The following is a 21229-nucleotide window of genomic DNA, read 5'->3' as shown; positions in this document are numbered from 1 at the left end:
ACTTCAACTGTATATCAATTTTCAGAAATGGCACATTAATTAAAATATGTGAAAGAGATGTTATTTTTTCATCATGACATGGCCTTGTGAAAAGACAGACATCATTTTGTTTGAAGTATATCGCAAGGTAATTTTATTTTCAAGAGACAAATAATCATGTTTTGTGGCAAAACTCTAAATATCCACTTCAAACAACAGAAGTCCAATAGAAAAAGTATCCCAATTGGGTTTTAAACAGTCACACGTAATAAAGTATCAATACACAAATAAACATTTAAATAATCAATTTAGCCAAGGTTGAGAGGCCGAGCAGTGTATAAGATGTGTTTTCATTTAGGACATTTAATTAACTTTCGGGAAGAATTGTATGTGGGTTTTACAGGTTTGTTCGGTTGGATAAATCTGGGTTTCCTGGGGCCTCCCCTGGGTGCACGTTTTGGTTTTGGGCAGGGCCAACTTTGGGAAACCCTGGGATAAATCGAGGGAAGATGTTTTAGTTTAAATATATAGACCGTAGGAAAGGATGTAAGGACTAATAAGGACATTGAACGTTTTTCGGAATTCATTTGCCGGTCAAGGATGGATTGATTCTTATTTTTGGAGTGATACAGCCCAATATTTTTCTGCAGTGGGTAGGCTACTAGCCTAGGTTGTTTCCCTTCACCTAAGTGTCACTGGATCTAGGCTCTATCCTTGTCATGAGCTTGCTTAGAAATGTTCCACTTTGGGCCAACAGGAACAGATACCCCAGGCGCCAATAAACTGTCGATTTGATCCATAATCAAAAGGACCATGATACACAAGAGCTCAAAGCTAACGTAACGCTAGCTAGCTAGCCAACGCGAATAGCTGAGAGTGCCAGCTGTCAATCACCACATCTGACCAGGGGTTAACTTAATAAAATAAGGATTTGATTAAGTGTGTAAAATAGAATAATGCAGTGTCATGTAAAACTATCATAATGCCGAAAATGCAATAGCCCAACTCTCTAAATACATGGTTCCAGATACAGCACATTTTGGTATGAAACACATTTTAAAAGGGTTCTAGAGCACCAGCTTACTGTGACTGTAAATCTGCATTTTTATTTTGTTCAGAAACATTTTGGAATGTTGATTTGTGATGGCCTGTAATGCTTGTTGCTCAAGTTGTTTGCAGGTCATTCTATTTCTCGAATGGTTTTCTAACTCTTTTGAAACAGTTGGGCTATGTTCCCTGCCTGTCCGGTGCATCCTGTCACCGTGAAAATGTAGAAATGCATCATCACCATCAGATGTTATCACACCATTGCGCACGCTCTCCTTTCAAACATTTCCCAGTCAGTTAAGTAGTACATTCAGCCGTCCCAAATCTATAAAGCTTTGATTGAAGTGACCGGCTAAGCTCGCACCGATGTGACCAATTAAAAATGTAACTCACAGCCAAGCCATAGTGTCACAAAATGAGAGTAAATGGATGCACTGAGACCTGTTGATGGACACTTATAGGCTATGTTTTCAGGATGTGACATGGTTATACCACAGTAAATGGTTGCACTGAGACCAAGTAGGCCTAAATTAAGGTTTCTATTGGGGACAAGTATTCAATCCCCCTTGGGTTGTGCCGTGGCGGAGATCTTTGTGGGCTATACTCGGCCTTGTCTCAGGATGGTAAGTTGGTGGTTGAGGATATCCCTCTAGTGGTTTGGGGGCTGTGCTTAGGCAAAGTGGGTGGGGTTATATCCTTCCTGTTTGGCCCTGTCCGGGGGTGTCATCGGATGGGGCCACAGTGTCTCCTGACCCCTCCTGTCTCAGCCTCCAGTATTTATGCTGCAGTAGTTTATGTAGTTTATGTGTCGGGGGGCTATGGTCAGTTTGTTATATCTGGAGTACTTCTCCTGTCCTATCCGGTGTCCTGTGTGAATTTAAGTATGCTCTCTCTAATTTTCTCTTTCTCTCTTTCTTTCTTTCTCTCGGAGGACCTGAGCCCTCGGACCATGCCTCAGGACTACCTGACATGATGACTCCTTGCAGTCCCCAGTCCACCTGGCTGTGCTGCTGCTCCAGTTTCAACTGTTCTGCCTGCAATTATTATTATTTGACCATGCTGGTCATTTATGAACATAACTGCTGCATAATTTTGCTCTGGAAACGGGAAGAAGCTTTGTCGGGAAGTCTGCTCACCGGTATTCAACAGCAATATGGATCCACCCATCCACAGACAAGAGCCAGCTAATAGGCTTAAGCCTATTCATGGGTTGCATGTTTCGTCACAATATTGCTTTGAATGTTCGTTTTGGACTGAGCATTCTACTCAATGGATTGTCAAAGAGCACTGATGAAGATTTAATCAAACGTGCATTAAAGTATCTTTGAAATACGATGACATTCAACAGGAGGCAAATAATTACTAGGAAAACCTTTTGTCATTTTGATGTTGCCAAATTGAGTTTAGATGTAGTATAACATTAGCTAGATGGCAAATATTTTTTTTGGGGGGGGTCACTGGATTTTAGCTAGCTAACATGAGCATTTCTAGCTATTTTTGACAAACTTTGCTAGCTAATGACAACATTACCATCTGTCTGAAACTAATTTGATGACATGATAATGCTGGCAAAGATTTCCTACTAGATATTTGACTACTTTAGCAATGTCATCGTATTTCCAGGCACTATAGCCTACAAAGCATTACATGGGCTTGCTCCTACCTATCTCTCTGATTTGGTCCTGCCGTACATACCTACACGTACGCTACGGTCACAAGACGCAGGCCTCCTAATTGTCCCTAGAATTTCTAAGCAAACAGCTGGAGGCAGGGCTTTCTCCTATAGAGCTCCACTTTTATGGAACGGTCTGCCTACCCATGTCAGAGACGCAAACTCGGTCTCAACCTTTAAGTCTCTACTGAAGACTCATCTCTTCAGTGGGTCATATGATTGAGTGTAGTCTGGCCCAGGAGTGGGAGGGTGAACGGAAAGGCTCTGGAGCAACGAACCGCCCTTGCTGTCTTTGCCTGGCCGGTTCCCCTCTTTCCACTGGGATTCTCTGCCTCTAACCCTATTACAGGGGCTGAGTCACTGGCTTACTGGGGCTCTCGCATGCCGTCCCTGGAGGGGGTGCGTCACCTGAGTGGGTTGAGTCACTGATGTGGTCATCCTGTCTGGGTTGCCCCCCCCCTTGGGTTGTGCCATGGCGGAGGTCTTTGTGGGCTATACTCAGCCTTGTCTCAGGATGGTAAGTTGGTGGTTGAAGATATCCCTCTAGCGGTGTGGGGGCTGTGCTTTGGCAAAGTGGGTGGGGTTATATCCTTCCTGTTTGGCCCTGTCTGGGGGTGTCCTCGGATGGGGCCACAGTGTCTCCTGACCCCTCCTGTCTCAGCCTCCAGTATTTATGTTGCAGTAGTTTATGTGTCGGGGGGCTAGGGTCAGTTTGTTATATCTGGAGTACTTCTCCTGTCCTATTCGGTGTCCTGTGTGAATCTAAGTGTGCGTTCTCTAATTCTCTCCTTCTCTCTTTCTCTCTCTCGGAGGACCTGAGCCCTAGGACCATGCCCCAGGACTACCTGACATGATGACTCCTTGCTGTCACCAGTCCACCTGGCCGTGCTGCTGCTCCAGTTTCAACTGTTCTGCCTTATTATTATTCGACCATGCTGGTCATTTATGAACATTTGAACATCTTGGCCATGTTCTGTTATAATCTCCACCCGGCACAGCCAGAAGAGGACTGGCCATCCCACATATGCTCTCTCTAATTCTCTCTTTCTTTCTCTCTCTCGGAGGACCTGAGCCCTAGGACCATGCCCCAGGAATACCTGACATGATGACTCCTTGCTGTCCCCAGTCCACCTGACTGTGCTGCTGCTCCAGTTTCAACTGTTCTGCCTTATTATTATTTGACCATGCTGGTCATTTATGAACATTTGAACATCTTGACCATGTTCTGTTATAATCTCCACCCGGCACAGCCAGAAGAGGACTGGCCACCCCACATAGCCTGGTTCCTCTCTAGGTTTCTTCCTAGGTTTTGGCCTTTCTAGGGAGTTTTTCCTAGCCACTGTGCTTCTACACCTGCATTGCTTGCTGTTTGGGGTTTTAGGCTGGGTTTCTGTACAGCACTTTGAGATATCAGCTGATGTACGAAGGGCTATATAAATAAATTTGATTTGATTTGACTATAGTGTAATTTAGACTAAATAGTAATTAGCAACTTTAGGGCACCACTATGGCGACTTGAGAACGTTCCTAACAATGGCATAACGCGACCGAGTGACGGAGGTACAACCTATGAATAGCCAACTGGAGGGGTAGGTTACTGCAATAGTAAAAGTGACTATTGTTTAGGCTACTCTGGAGTTTAAAAAAGGCTTAGCTATATTCTACAATGGACATCAAGGGTTCAATGCAAATACATCTTGCATTTCATGGTAATTTTGATGAATATTGAGAAGTGAGAGCTTTCACTCCCTTTACTGCAATCTTAACCCTTGTGTTGGCTTAAGGGTCAAAAATGACTCGCCACTATGTTAAACAGCAGAGAAAACCCCCGAAATGATATGTTTTCTACTTGAAATTTGATTACTTTTCCTAGAGTGACCCCAACATTAGAAAAAGTGAAAGCCTTTGTTCATATTTCCATGGAAGCTGTACAGTACACCACCAGGGTACAAAGACTGTCTTAGGGTCATCTGTGACAAGGCAGCTTTTAAAATCATTTACACACCACAAAAACCACAAAGACACACACACACACAATGAGAAATTGAGATGTGTTCTACTGATTGAACACAGACAAAACTAAAACGTTCTTGTGCATGAGCAGCATCTCCCCTCCATGACCCCACACATGACTCGAGTTCACAGACAAAATAAAAACAATCTGACAAAATAAACATTTCTTGAAAGCATTGTCTACTAATGGGGAATGCAGTCCGAGGGTATAAAGGTGGTGCAGATGACAGTCCTCCCAGTTCCCTCTTTGCTGAAGCCATGAGTGCATGTTTCAGTGCCCAATAGGTCAGAGATCTGATTTTTTCAGATGTCCAGGAGGAATAAGGAAACAATGATTTAGAAGAGGAGGTATCTGAAGAAGAAGATTTGGAAGAATACAACCCAGAGCACGATGCATCATTCTCAGATGAAGAAGAAATCCCCCAAGCTGAAGGAGAGACATTTTTGTCAAAAAATAGTCAAATAACATGGTCCTTGTCACCATATGACAACCAGGGCAGGAAGGCAGCACAAAATGTCATAAGGATGACCCCAGGGCCCACAAGACATGCAGTTGCCCAGGACATCACCTCAACATTCTACATGTTCATCACGCCGGCCATAGAAAAAAATCGATGGCATTTGCAGGGTTTCCGTAAACATGGAGACAACTGGAAAAGGATGGATGAGATTGACCTGCGTGTATACATAGGGCTGCTAATATTAGCGGGTGTGTATAAGTCCCGAGGCGAGGCTACATGTAGTCTCTGGGATGCAGAGAGTGGAAGGGTGATTTTCCATGCCACGATGCCACTGAAAGTCTTTCACACTTTCTCAATAATGCCACGATTTGAGTCAACGGTGAGTCAAGACCTGCAAGATGTGTGAGAGACAAACTGGCGGCCATAAGAGAGGTCTGGGAGAAGTGGGTGGAGTGTCTGCCATACCTCTATAACCAGGGGCCTGAAGTAACAGTGGATGAGCAACTAGTTAAATTCTGTAATACATTTTTATTTTCATATCTGTAAATTTACCATTTTCACTGTTCATTGTATTATGTATTGCTGTAAAATCATTGATTTATGTGATTGTTTTATGTGACTCTGAAACTAATTACTGATAGTAATCTCTTTTGTCATAAGGTCGCTGTCCTTTCCGGCAGTATATCCCCTGCAAGCCAGCAAAGTATGGCATCATGATATGGGTGGCCTGTGACGCACAATCCAGATACGCCTGGAAGATCCAAGTCTACACAGGGAAGCCGACCAGTGGAGGCCCGGAGAAGAGCCAGGGGATGCGGGTTGTGCTTGATGTGAAAGATGAACTGAGAGGGCACAATGTCACATGACAATTTCTTCACCTCTAATGACCTCAGCCAGCAGCTCCTGAAGAGGAATATCACCATGGTTGGCACAGATAGAAAGAACAAGCCTGAGCTCCCCCTGCACTCCCCGCAACAAGGAGGACCTTCTCATCAAAGTTTGCCTTCACCCCCACCTTGTTCCTCCCAAAGAGGAACAAGAATGTGGTCCCTCTGAGCACACTGCACAAAACGGCTGAGATCAGTGATCGTGAGGACAGGAAGCCAGCCATCATCCTGGACTACAACCACAACAAAGGAGGTGTGGACAACTTGGACAAGGTGATTGGAGCTTACAGTTGCAGGAGGATGACTTCCCGCTGGCCCCTGGTCAACTTCTATAACATCATTGATGTGTCCTCATACAATGCCTTAGTGATATGGAACAAGATCAACCCTACCTGGATGCCTGATAAGCGGAACAAGAAGAGGGTGTTCCTAGAGCAGCTGGGAAAGGCACTTGTAACCTCACACATTCAAAGAAGGGAGTGCCTCCCTCGCACAGCAGCCTCAACAGCACTTGTGAAAGCTGTTCAGGGGGCTGAATCTTGTCCTTTTCCACCAGAGGCTGCAGCTGGGGCAAGCAAGAGGAGTTGCCAATTCAAAACAAATACATCTGCAAAATACATTTGCATACTGTCCTATGTGTGCCAATTAGAGTTGATTGAGTTATGTTCTTCATGTTTTTGTATCTATTATCTTTTATTATTTTTTATTGTTGTTGTTGTTTATACACCTTGTGGATGGGGGCAATGGTTAAAACAATGGGAGAAGACTAGCATTTTGTAGTTGAATTCCTCATTGTACAATATATAAGAATATATCACTATGTTGCCAAAAAGTTCAAGACTTATTGTTTCCCTTCAATAAAATGCATTCAAAACTACTTTCTGCACATTTTTGCTATACAAGGCTATATCTTGCAACAAGAAAACATGTTGACACTTATGCAGTACCTTTAGCAATAATAGTAATTATAATAAACCTCTACTTTAGTAAAGAAAACAATTATGACAGGTGTGTTGTAATAAAATGAGTGGTGTCCACACACTATATGCAGTTTTTCTGCATTGTGAAGAGGGAAAATCCCGATATTCACAAAGTCTGTGACAAATTACAGGATGTTTCTTAATGAAAAATAGATTTGGGGTTTAAAATTCAATTAAGCTGCTATATTTTTGTGGTTTACTGACAGCGGGTCATTTTTTACCCTGAGGACAAGGGAAGTAATACAGAATGTTAAGACTACACAAGGGTTAAATCAAAGTTAAAAATCATTCTGTCCAGCCAATGATGCTTCAGCTAGTGTCGTTACCATGGCAATTTCAATGGAGGTACCTAGACCCAAATTAGCAACAAAATCATAGCATCCAAAATCTAAATATTCAAAGAGGAAATGTTTGTATGGAGAAAAAAAACTGATCATATATGTGGGGTTTGTACAGATAGTTTTACTTAAATTACCTTGTAGAATGCTTCCCTTTAAAGCACCGCGTAAGTAAATGTTTTAAAAGTATGAGAACAACCATACACATACAGAAGCTTACCTTAGCCAAATACATTTAAACTCAGTTTCTCACAATTCCTGACATTAATTCCCAGTACAAATTCCCTGTCTTAGGTCAGTTAGGTTCACCACATTATTTAAAAAATGTGAAATGTCACAATAATAGTAGAGTGAATGATATATTTCAGCTTTTATTTCTTTCATCACATTCCCAGTGGGTCAGAAGTTTACATGCACTCAATTAGTATTTGTTAGCATTGCCTTTAAATTGTTGAACAAGGGTCAAATGTTTTGAGTAGCCTTCCAAAAGCTTCCCACAATAAGTTGGGTGAATTTTGGCCCATTCCTCCTGACAGAGCTGGTGTAACAGTCAGGTTTGTAGGCCTACTTGCTCACACACACTTTTTCAGTTCTGCCCACAAATGTTCTATAGGATTGAGGTCAGGGCTTAGTGTTGGCCACTCCAATACCTTGACTTTGTTGTCCTTAAGCGATTTTGCCACAACTTTGGAAACATATTTGGGGTCATTGTCCATTTGGAAGACAATTTGCGACCAAGCTTTAAATTCCTGACTGATGTCTTGAGATGTTGCTTCCATATATTCACAGAATTTTTATGTAATTATAATTTCAATATTTCTACATCATTTCCTTCCCCGTGAAGCCGTCTATTTGTGAAGTGCACCAGTCCCACCTGCAGCAAAGCACCCCCACAACATGATGCTGCCACCCCCTTGCTTCATGTTTGGGACGGTGTTCTTCGGCTTGCAAGCCTCCCCATTTTTCCTCCAAATTTAAATGGTCTTTATCGAACCAGAGGACATTTCTCCAAAAAGTACGATCTTTGTTCCCATGAGCAGTTGCAAACCGTAGTCTGACTTTTTTATGGAGGTTTTGGAGCAGTGGCATCTTCTTTGCTGAGCGGCCTTATAGGTTATGTCGATACAGGAATCGTTTTACTGTTGATATAGATACCTTTGTACCGGTTTCCTCAAGCATCTTCACAAGGTCCTTTGCTGTTGTTCTGGGATTGATTTGCACTTTTCGCACCAAAGTACGTTCATCTCTAAGAGACAGAAAGCGTCTCCTTCCTGAGCAGTATGATGGCTGCGTGGTCTCATGGTGTTTATACTTGCGTACTATTGTTTGTACAGATGGAACATGGTACCTTCAGGCGTTTGGAAATTGCTCCCAAGGATGAACCAGACTAGTGGAGCTCTACAAAAAAAATTCAGAGGTCTTTGCTGATTTCTTTTGATTTCCCATGATGTCAAGCAAAGAAGCACTGAGTTTGAAGGTAGGCCTTGAAATACATCCACAAGTACACCTCCAATTGACTCAAATTATTTTAATTAGCCTATCAGAAGCTTCTCAAGCCATGACATAATTTTCTGGAATTTTCCAAGCTGTTTAAAGGCACAGTCAACTTAGTGTATGTAAACTTCTGACCCACTGGAATTGTAATACAGTGAATTCTAAGTGAAATAATCTGTAAACAATTGTTGGAAAAATGAATTGTGTCATGCAAAAAGTAGATGTCCTAACCGACTTGCCAAAACTATAGTTTGTTAACAAGAAACTTGTGGAGTGGTTGAAAAACGAGTTTTAATGACTCCAACCTAAGTGTATGTAAACTTCCGACTTCAACTGTATAAAGGGACCCATGAACATTAATTTCAGATGAAGAAATGCAAATATCAGATGAAACAAATTGTATATAACATTTTGGAATGATACATAAACCATCAAAACGTTATATATTGTTCTTATACACAGCAACATATACGATACAGTAATATCTCCATCAAGGGCCGAGTGTCTGCAGGTTTTCACACCTCCCTTGTACTTTATTGATGGAGTCAGGTCATTGATTAGTTAGGAACTCCCCTCACCTGAGTGTCTAGGTCTCTTTCCCTTCATGGAAAGAGTTTGACACCCTTGATCTTGATGTTGCTATAAAAACATACGGCAACTGATATTGACTCAGAGGGCAAGTCAGTTTTTGTATTCAGCACAATTGTTTGAGTGGGCTAGAATCCAGAACAGATGTGGCATAGTACCAAGTATAATATTATACAGAAAATTATTATTATTTAGGGCAAGTGTCAACTGATATATTGGGGTTTAAGAGTTTCAACAGTGAGTGTGAAACACAATCCTTTAAATAGAGGAAATAAAGCCAGATGTGGCACTGTGTCTAGAGTGGATATAAATGGTGAAGAGGGAGGCTAAAGACAGTTCACCCCAAATCAAACTCTGTCATATGTATTCATACTTCAGAAGTTGAACAGAGACAGTATATTGTGTGGATCCTGCTACAAGCAGTAAGGTAAATATGTAGGCTGTAATCTCAAATGAAAGGGAAAGATTGGCACTGTTTAGATGTATTTAGATAGCTGGTCCAAACACCCTCTGTTTTGATTGACTCACCTTTCGGCAGATCTCCATGTGCTTCTTGAGGCCCGAGATGGTCTTTCTGGTGACAATGGAGCAGGTAGGACACACCACCTCCCCCCGCTCTGAGATGGCATGCTGCCACTGTGCCTCTGCTGGAGTACCAGGAGGATATATCAATAAATCAACCAACCAATGTGACCTCTATTTAACCAGGCAAGTCAGTTAAGAACAAATTCTTATTTACAATGACGGCCTACAATCAACCAAAAAAATCATCCAATCGATCAATACTTTATATTGTGAAAATGTATCACACAAAGTGGTCTCACGTGTGTACCAGGGAATCATTTGGGAGATGGAATTTGTCTCGTCAAAAAACATAAATTCACAAGTAGTCCAGAACAGCCATATTAGTACCAGAGGTGAGGGGTGGTAGATCTCTCCTGGAGGCTGGACCAGGGTGCTTCCTCTGGAGCTCCTCGCTGAACAGACCCCCCTCTAATCTCTTCACACGACCAGCCTTCAACTTCTCCTCTACCTTGTTCATACCTGGAACATACAGAGTGTGTGACTGTGTACCAAAGGATGTTGGTGGCACCTTAATTGGGGTGGACGGGCACGTGGTAATGGCTGGAGAAGAATAGGTGGAAAGGTATCAACAACATCAAACACATGGTTTCCATAGTTTCAATGTTTCTGATGCCATTCCATTTGCCCCCAGTGGTGTGTATATGAGTGCATATGTACATGGGTCAGGTTCAGTGAAGTGAAAAAGGTCATCAGAGCTCATGACATTTACAGTCAGAGTTGAAGTTCAATAGAAGCTGGAACTGGAGAGATTAAGTTAGGCTGAGCAGTATGACACCAGTATGACACCAGGAGAATGACAGAGTAATACCCTTTATTTATCAGCTGCATTTCATGGGGGGAAATGAGTGTGGATGTAAAATGATAGAGAGAGGGAGGGAAAGAGAGAGAGGATGATGCTGACTAAGAGGAGTACATAAGGAGAAATGCTGATTCATGAACAATAGAAATGAACAAGAGGGAGAGAGTTGTAACGAGAGATGAGGATATGAGAAACATATAGAAAGAGAGTCAAGTCATGTGCAGTGCTGTGTGAGTCACTGAGCTTAGAGAAAAGTGGTGTTAAGATAGAAAATGTGTCAGAATGAGAGGATGAGACAGACTCACTGAGTCGTGATATGAATACCTCGACAGTTCAAACACATTAACAGAGAGAGAGAGAGGGGCCACTATCACTAAGACAAACAAAGTGGATGGGGAACTCTCAGATGCCAACACTCTTTGAAAAAAAGGGTTCCAAAAGGTTTTTGGCTGTCCCCATAGGATAACCATTTTTGTTTCCGGGTAGAACCCTTTTTGGATCCAGGAAGAACTATTTTGGGTTCCATGTAGAACCCAATGTGGAAAGAGTTCTACGTGGAACTAAAAAGGGTTATACCTAGAACCAAAAAGGGTTCTTCAAAGGGTTCTCCTATGGGGACAGTCAAAGAACCCATTTGCGGTTATCAATCGCACCTCTTTATCTAAGAGTGTAGTCAACCAAAATGACCCAGTAGTGGTCTGGTGAGTGAGTTCCCCCTAATTTTACTTCAAGCATGAGTGAGAGAAGCTGTGAGAAGAGATAAGCTGAGGGTCTACCTTTCAGTCCGAACGTCCCTGAGATAGAGGGTTGCTCTCCAGTGAACTTCTTAGGAGTTTTCTGCTTCCGTCCTGGCTCAAGAAGAGAACAGAGAGCAATAAACCGTCAAACACATGGGCCCCCATGTCCACTGAACTTCTAACTTCACCCTCACAATGCAACAAAAACTAGAACCCGACCGATATGGGATTTTTGGGTCAGATAGCGATTTTAGGGAGGCTGACAAGTTTTTTGCTAGGGTCATAATATTTTTATTCAGGTATAAATATTTTTTAATTGTGATTTATCAGGGGGTGCTACTTCCCGCGGATATGCCGGACAGTAACAGCATTCTTTTTTATCAAGGATAAGTGTTCACTTTGGTGCCAGTCCAGTGTTTGCACTTAAGTAGCACAGATTGCTAGCTAACTAGGCAAACTACCTTGCTGGCTTGATAGATAGAGCCTAACTACCTTGCTGGCTAGCTAGCCAGCTAACGTTAACCTTTTGATGAGTAAGTATTAATAACGGCCCATACAGCGTGAGTTATTTTTGCACGCGGTACCAGAATTCTATGCTGCTGTTCTAGAATCTGATTGTTGCATTTTTACGCTATTCTCTACACCCCTCATTGTATCAATAACGCAATGTCTACTTCATATAAGGCTTTATAAATCTTTCTTCGTATAGTAGTAGTGAGTATCTAAAGTATTATTGATAATTGTAATTATCATCTACAGTTGAAGATGGAAGTTTACATACACCTTAGCCAAATACAACTCAGTTTTTCACAATTCCTGACATTTAATCCTAGTAAATATTCCCTGTTTTAGGTCAGTTAGGATCACCACTTTATTTTAAGAATGTGAAATGTCAGAATAATAATAGAGAGAATGAATTATTTCAGCTTTTATTTCTTTCATCACATTCCCAGTGGGTCATAAGTTTACATACACCCAATTAGTATTTGGTAGCATTGCCTTTAAATTGTTGAACTTGGGTCAAACGTTACGGGTAGCCTTCCACAAGCTTTCCACAATAAATTGGGTGAACTTGGCCCATTCCTCCTGACAGAGCTGGTGTAACTGAGTCAGGATTGTAGGCCTCCTTGCTCACACACGCTTTTTCAGTTCTGCCCACAAATGTTCTATAGGATTGAGGTCAGGGCTTTGTGATGGCCACTCCAATACCTTGACATTGTTGTCCTTAAGCCACTTTGCCAAACTTTGGAAGTATACTTGGGGTCATTGTCCATTTGAAAGACCATTTGCGACCAAGCTTTAACTTAACTCATGTCTTGAAATGTTGCTTCAATATATCCACATAATTTTTTTTCCTCATGATTTCGTCTATTTTGTGAAGTGCACCAGTCCCTCCTGCAGCAAAGCACCCCCACACCATGATGCTGCCACCCCCATGCTTCACTGTTGGGATGGTGTTCTTCGACTTGCAAGCCTCCCCCTTTTTCCTCCAAACATAACAATGGTCATTATAGTCAAACAGTTATATTTTTGTTTCATCAGACTAGAGGACATTTCTCAAAAAACTACGATCTTTGTCCCCATGTGCAGTTGCAAACCGTAGTCTGGCTTTTTTATGGTGGTTCTGGAGCAGTGGTTTCTTCTTGCAGAGCGGCCTTTCAGGTTTTGTCGATTATAGGACTCGTTTATCTGTGGATATAGTTACTTTTGTACCTGTTTCCTCCAATATGTTCACAAGGTCCTTTGCTGTTGTTCTGGGATTGATTTGCACTTTTCGCACCAAAGTACGTTCATCTCTAGGAGACAGAACGTGTCTCCTTCCTGAGCGGTATGACGGCTGTGTGGTCCCATGGTGTTTATACTTGCGTACTATTGTTTGTACAGATGAATGTGGCTCCTTCAGGTGTTTTGAAATTGCTCCCAAGGATGAAACATACTTTTGGAGGTCTACAATTGTTTTCTGAGGTCTTTGCTTATTTCTGTTTATTTTCCCATGATGTCAAGAAAAGAGGCACTGAGTTTGATGGTAGGCTTTGAAATACATCCACAGGTACACCTCCAGTTGACTCAACATATTTTAATTAGCCTATCAGAAGCTTCTAAAGCCATGACATCATTTCTGGAATTTTCCAAGCTGTTTAAAGGCACAGTCAATACACATATGTAAAACTTCTGACCCACTGGAATTGTAATACAGTGAATTATAAGTTAAATAATCTGTCTGTAAACAATTGTTGGAAAAATTACTTGTGTCATGCACAAAGTAGATGTCCTAACCGACTTGCCAAAACTATAGTTTGTTAATCAACAAGAAATTTGTGGACTGGTTGAAAAACGATCGAAGATGAAACATGGCTGGGTCTTTCAGCATGACAATGATCCCAAACACACCACCCGGGCAACGGAGTGGCTTCGTAAGAAGCATTTCAAGGTCCTGGAGTGGCCTAGCCAGTCTCCAGATCTCAACCCCATAGAAAATCTTTGGAGGGAGTTGAAAGTCCGTGTTGCCCGGCAACAGCCCCAAAACATCATTGCTCTCGAGGAGATCTGCATGGAGGAATGGGCCAAAATACCAGCAACAGTGTGTGAAAACCTTACAGAAAACCTTTGACCTCTGTCAATGCCAACAAAGGGTATATAACAAAGTATTGAGATAAACTTTTGTTATTGACCAAATACTTATTTTCCACCATAATTTGCAAATAAATTAATAAAAAATCCTACAATGTGATTTTCTGGATTTTTTTTCTTCTCATTTTGTCTGTCATAGTTGAAGTGTACCTATGATAAAAAATTACAGGCCTCTCTCATCTTTTTAAGTGGGTGAACTTGCACAATTGGTGGCTGACTAAATACTTTTTTGTCCCACTGTATTCTTCATCCCTTTACACTTGTGTGTATAAGGTAGTAGTTTTGGAATTGTTAGGTTAGATTACTCGTTGGTTACTACTGCATTGTTGGAACTAGAAGCACAAGTATTTCGCTACACTCGCATTAACATCTGCTAACCATGTGTTTGTGACAAATAACATTGGATTTTTTGTTGTTGTTGATTTTTTATGTACCGGTATGTTAGCTACCTAACATTAGTAATTATATATCAAACTTTCCAGTATATTAACAATAGGCTATCTAACTACCCAACGTTTATTGACTTGATAATTCCCATCATTCTTAGCTTAGCTAAATGGTATACTCGTTGTGCGTTCTCAATGGACATTTGGGCACTTTCGTAAATTCGCTCTGGCTACTCCGATTTCAGAGCATTCTAGGCTGAGTGTACCAGAGCACAGAATAATGAATTTACCAGCACTCAACACCTGTTGAATATGACCTGTGCCAGTAAATGTCAGCAAAAACACGTAATTAAATTGTTTCCAGCAGCACAGTCACCAACGCTCTGGTTAACACGAAAACTGCCTAAACTGCTCTGCTAGGGTGAGTAAAATGGTCACAGTGGTCTCATTTGTGTCTGGAAGTATCTAGCAAGCTAGCCAACACTAGATTGGGTGCTTGACTGCAGTTGTAAGGCCAGAACGTTCAAATCAACCCTACTCCTCAGCCCGAACGTCTAGTGTGCGCTTCGAGAGCGAAACGGTCTGAATTTAAAAACTGACAATGCTCTGAATTACGGCTGGGTGTTTTACCGTATTTTATGATATACCGGTATTGATGCAGGGACCGGTTTGGGTTTTTACTTTACCTTCTATACTGGTATTTGAATGTTCGGTTTATTAACGGCGTGTGTAATGTACATTTTTATAGTTTACTTCACTACTTGAGTCATCTCTCTCCGCTCTCTCTCTCTATGCCGCTTTCCACACAGACTTAGTCCCACCCCCTGTCACTCAAGGAGCGCATTTGACGTTACTCAACCAGGAGACACTTGCATTCAGTCTGCATGGGCAATGCAGCACATGCAACAATGTTGATGACAACAATGATGTTTCCACGTTGCTTCTTAATATTGTCCTCCAAGATCGCATAGCAGTTCAGACGTCTTTTGTCCTCGTCTTGTCGTGTCCTGTATATATATATATTTACAACTTTTTTCACATACATTTTATTTTTATTTTCCATCAACTCATCTTCTAAACACTCTCCTGCAACCAGCCTCACCAATTTATATTTATAAAAAAGTATTATTTACCTCAGATCTGTAATCCTCCAAGAAGCTAGCCAGAAACTCCAAGAAGCTAGCCAGAAACTAGCCAGAAGCTAGCCAGGAGCTAGCCCAGAAGCTAATCCAGAAGCTAATCAGAAGCTAGTTAGCTTCTTTACTGGCAAATCGTTAGTATTCAGCTAACCACGGTTTGTGGTCATCAGCTATCCTTTAGCTCGAAAATCCATCGAAAATCTATCGCCAGTTTTGTACGGCGCAGCGCGGCTCTGAACGGAACATACCGGACCAATTTTCTCTCCATGTCCCTGGATTTCAACTGCTCTCTGGACATTCATACCCGGATCTCACAGCTAGCTAGCTGCTATCCGTGTGACAGTCGGCTTTCGTCGATTCCGGAGCAAACATCGATTGTTCCGGTGCTAGCCAGCTCCGTCAATCACTCCTGAGTTCCACCATTCACTCCTGGGCTGCAGTCACCTATCTGGACCCGTTTCACTGCCTACGCGGAGCCCCACCGGGCCTTCACAACTGGACTGCCGACGTTATCTACCTGAATGAGATCCGGCTGGCTCCTCTGTCGCGACGTTACCTGAACGCCCATCTGCGGCCCGCTAACCGTTAGCTGTCTTACCGGCTGCTATCTGAATAGACAATCGGACAATTTATTTATTTTTATTATTATTATGTTTTCTTCTCGGGCCTCTATAACTATATCTATTGTTCTTATTTTTGTTGTTGTTGTGTGATTTGGATTAATCCCCTCTACCACACGGAACCCCACTAATCTACTGACCGAACGCAAGAGGTGGCTAACAACAGACTCCATCCTATGCTAGCTTGCTACCGGTTGGCCTGACTAGCTGTCTAAATCGCCGTGACCCTCAACCAACCTCTCCACTCACTGGACCCTTTTGATCACTCGACTAAGCATGCCTCTCCTTAATGTCAATATGTCTTGTCCATTGCTGTTCTGGTTAGTGTTTATTGGCTTATTTCACTGTAGAGCCTCTAGTCCTGCTCACGATACCTTATCCAACCTATTAGTTCCACCACCCACACATGCAATGACATCTCCTGGTTTCAATGATGTTTCTAGAGACAATATCTCTCTCTTCACCACTCAATACCTAGGTTTACCTCCACTGTATTCACATCCTACCTTACCTTTGTCTGTACATTATACCTTGATGCTATTTTATCGCCTCCAGAAACCTCCTTTTACTCTCTGTTCCAGACGTTCTAGACGACCAATTCTTATTGCTTTTAGCCGCACCCTTATTCTACTCCTCCTATGTTCCTCTGGCGATGTAGAGGTGAATCCAGGCCCTGCAGTGCCTAGCTCCACTCCTATTCCCCAGGCGCTCTCTTTTGACGACTTCTGTAACCGTAATAGCCTTGGTTTCATGCATATTAACATTAGAAGCCTCCTCCCTAAGTTTGTTCTATTCACTGCTTTAGCACACTCTGCCAACCCGGATGTTCTAGCTGTGTCTGAATCCTGGCTTAGGAAGACCACCAAAAATTCAGACATTTTAATTCCAAACTACAACATTTTCAGACAAGATAGAACTGCCAAAGGGGGCGGTGTTGCAATCTACTGCAAAGATAGCCTGCAGAGTTCTGTCCTACTATCCAGGTCTGTACCCAAACAATTTGAACTTCTACTTTTAAAAATCCACCTCTCTAAAAACAAGTCTCTCACCGTTGCCGCCTGCTATAGACCACCCTCTGCCCCCAGCTGTGCTCTGGACACCATATGTGAACTGATTGCCCCCCATCTATCTTCAGAGCTCGTGCTGCTAGGCGACCTAAACTGGAACATGCTTAACACCCCAGCCATCCTACAATCTAAACTTGATGCCCTCAATCTCACACAAATTATCAATGAACCTACCAGGTACCTCCCCAAAGCCTTAAACACGGGCACCCTCATAGATATCATCCTAACCAACTTCCCCTCTAAATACACCTCTGCTGTCTTCAACCAAGATCTCAGCGATCACTGCCTCATTGCCTGCATCCGTAATGGGTCAGCGGTCAAACGACCTCCTCTCATCACTGTAAAACGCTCCCTGAAACACTTCAGCGAGCAGGCCTTTCTAATCGACCTGGCCGGGGTATCCTGGAAGGATATTGACCTCATCCCGTCAGTAGAGGATGCCTGGATATTTTTTAAAAATGCCTTCCTAACCATCTTAAATAAACATGCCCCATTCAAGAAATTTAGAACCAGGAACAGATATAGCCCTTGGTTCTCCCCAGACCTGACTGCCCTTAACCAACACAAAAACATCCTATGGCGTTCTGCATTAGCATCGAACAGCCCCCGTGATATGCAGCTGTTCAGGGAAGCTAGAAACCATTATACACAGGCAGTTAGAAAAGCCAAGGCTAGCTTTTTCAAGCAGAAATTTGCTTCTTGCAACACTAACTCAAAAAAGTTCTGGGACACTGTAAAGTCCATGGAGAATAAGAACACCTCCTCCCAGCTGCCCACTGCACTGAAGATAGGAAACACTGTCACCACTGATAAATCCACCATAATTGAAAATTTCAATAAGCATTTTTCTACTGCTGGCCATGCTTTCCACCTGGCTACTCCTACCCCTGTCAACAGCACTGCACCCCCAACAGCAACTCGCCCAAGCCTTCCCATTTCTTCTTCTCCCAAATCCATTCAGCTGATGTTCTGAAAGAGCTGCAAAATCTGGACCCCTACAAATCAGCCGGGCTAGACAATCTGGACCCTTTCTTTCTAAAATTATCTGCCGAAATTGTTGCCACCCCTATTACTAGCCTGTTCAACCTCTCTTTCGTGTCGTCTGAGATTCCCATAGATTGGAAAGCAGCTGCGGTCATCCCCCTCTTCAAAGGGGGGGACACTCTTGACCCAAACTGCTACAGACCTATATCTATCCTACCATGCCTTTCTAAGGTCTTCGAAAGCCAAGTCAACAAACAGATTACCGACCATTTTGAATCTCACCATACCTTCTCTGCTATGCAATCTGGTTTCAGAGCTGGTCATGGGTGCACCTCAGCCACGCTCAAGGTCCTAAACGATATCTTAACCGCCATCGATAAGAAACATTACTGTGCAGCCGTATTCATTGATCTGGCCAAGGCTTTCGACTCTGTCAATCACCACACCCTCATCGGCAGACTCAACAGCCTTGGTTTCTCAAATGATTGCCTCGCCTGGTTCACCAACTACTTCTCTGATAGAGTTCAGTGTGTCAAATCGGAGGGTCTGTTGTCCGGACCTCTGGCAGTCTCTATGGGGGTGCCACAGGGTTCAATTCTTGGACCGACTCTCTTCTCTGTATACATCAATGAGGTCGCTCTTGCTGCTGGTGAGTCTCTGATCCACCTCTACGCAGACGACACCATTCTGTATACTTCCGGCCCTTCTTTGGACACTGTGTTAACAACCCTCCAGGCAAGCTTCAATGCCATACAACTCTCCTTCCGTGGCCTCCAATTGCTCTTAAATACAAGTAAAACTAAATGCATGCTCTTCAACCGATCGCTACCTGCACCTACCCGCCTGTCCAACATCACTACTCTGGACGGCTCTGACTTAGAATACGTGGACAACTACAAATACTTAGGTGTCTGGTTAGACTGTAAACTCTCCTTCCAGACCCATATCAAACATCTCCAATCCAAAGTTAAATCTAGAATTGGCTTCCTATTTCGCAACAAAGCATCCTTCACTCATGCTGCCAAACATACCCTTGTAAAACTGACCATCCTACCAATCCTCGACTTTGGCGATGTAATTTACAAAATAGCCTCCAATACCCTACTCAACAAATTGGATGCAGTCTATCACAGTGCAATCCGTTTTGTCACCAAAGCCCCATATACTACCCACCATTGCGACCTGTACGCTCTCGTTGGCTGGCCCTCGCTTCATACTCGTCGCCAAACCCACTGGCTCCATGTCATCTACAAGACCCTGCTAGGTAAAGTCCCCCCTTATCTCAGCTCGCTGGTCACCATAGCATCTCCCACCTGTAGCACACGCTCCAGCAGGTATATCTCTCTAGTCACCCCCAAAACCAATTCTTTCTTTGGCCGCCTCTCTTTCCAGTTCTCTGCTGCCAATGACTGGAACGAACTACAAAAATCTCTGAAACTGGAAACACTTATCTCCCTCACTAGCTTTAAGCACCAACTGTCAGAGCAGCTCACAGATTACTGCACCTGTACATAGCCCACCTATAATTTAGCCCTATCAACTACCTCTTTCCCAACTGTATTTAATTTATTTATTTATTTTGCTCCTTTGCACCCCATTATTTTTATTTCTACTTTGCACATTCTTCCATTGCAAAACTACCATTCCAGTGTTTTATTTGCTATATTGCATTTACCTTGCCACCAAGGCCTTTTTTGCCTTTACCTCCCTTCTCACCTCATTTGCTCACATTGTATATAGACTTGTTTATACGTTATTATTGACTGTATGTTTGTTTTACTCCATGTGTAACTCTGTGTTGTTGTATCTGTCGAACTGCTTTGCTTTATCTTGGCCAGGTCGCAATTGTAAATGAGAACTTGTTCTCAACTTGCCTACCTGGTTAAATAAAGGTAAAATAAATAAAAATAAAAATATAAATCCACTAGCGTTCTGTAATGACACTAGTAGTTTGTGTTTCTCACATCAGCAAACAGCTATTTTGTCTTTTCTTAGCAAGTTGCCCTAAAACATGTGATATGCTAATTGTTAGCCGATAATGCTAATAAATAGCTAGCTAGCTAATAAATGTACTGAGTAAGAGCAAACATAGTTAGCTAATACAGCCTGATAATACCAGTGTTGGTGTAGAACTAAATCAGCATGTTGTTTGTGCAACAGTATATTCTAAATCAAAGAGGAATATGCAAAGCAAGACTATGTTAGCTACATGAAGTAGCTAAGAGAAAACACGCAACGTAGCCAAAGCTTATAGGGTCTACTAGGAAACACATATCAACACTTTAGTTCCTACCCTGTCACAATAACTTCTCCCTGGCATTTTAATTCGTTGTCATGTCAAACAACACTGCATTTAAAGTTCCTACTATTATATTCTAAATATTGAAGTAGAATAGTTATACTATTTCCATGATTCCAACAGTTTTGCTCAAATTCGCAAGTCAAATTGCAATTGCAACATTTTGTTAAAAGTCCTAGATTATTTGCCCACATCGTCCAGCCCTACGTGGCAGTGTGGAAGTTCTCAATTGAGCAGTGGTGTAAAGTGCTTAAGTAAAAATACTTTCAAGTACTACTTCAGTAATTTTTTTGTTACCTGTACTTTACTATTTTTATTATTGACAACTTTTATTTTTACTTCACCACATTTCTAAAGAAAATACTGTACTTTTTACTCCGCTGCATGTTCCCTGACACCTAAAAGTACTCATTACATTTTGAATGCTTAGCAGGAAAGGAAAACGGTCCAATTCACGCACTTGTCAAGAGAACATCCCTGGTCATCTGCTGCCTCTGATCTGGAGGACTCACTAAACACAAAT

The 21229-nt window shown here is 42.3% G+C and overlaps 1 protein-coding gene across 5 annotated transcripts in view; it reads right to left on the bottom strand.

Moving 5' to 3' along the window:
• Positions 1–21229, bottom strand: part of LOC139376318 (zinc finger protein 512B-like) — a 75982-nt gene that overhangs the window by 16843 nt on the left and 37910 nt on the right. For all 5 annotated transcript variants that reach the window (XR_011627902.1, XM_071118708.1, XM_071118710.1 and 2 more), the window contains exons 6-8: positions 11620–11691; positions 10372–10503; positions 9988–10106 (exon numbers count right to left, since the gene is read on the bottom strand). Coding sequence is in view for 4 of the 5 variants with exons in the window: in XM_071118708.1 (XP_070974809.1) it covers positions 9988–10106; positions 10372–10503; positions 11620–11691 (323 nt within the window). In the remaining variant the exon portion in view is untranslated. The remainder of the gene's footprint in view (positions 1–9987; positions 10107–10371; positions 10504–11619; positions 11692–21229) is intronic.

The sequence above is a fragment of the Oncorhynchus clarkii genome, chromosome 20, assembly GCF_045791955.1.
Source record: "Oncorhynchus clarkii lewisi isolate Uvic-CL-2024 chromosome 20, UVic_Ocla_1.0, whole genome shotgun sequence".
NCBI lineage: Eukaryota > Metazoa > Chordata > Actinopteri > Salmoniformes > Salmonidae > Oncorhynchus > Oncorhynchus clarkii.
This window is presented reverse-complemented; position numbering and strand designations above follow the sequence as displayed.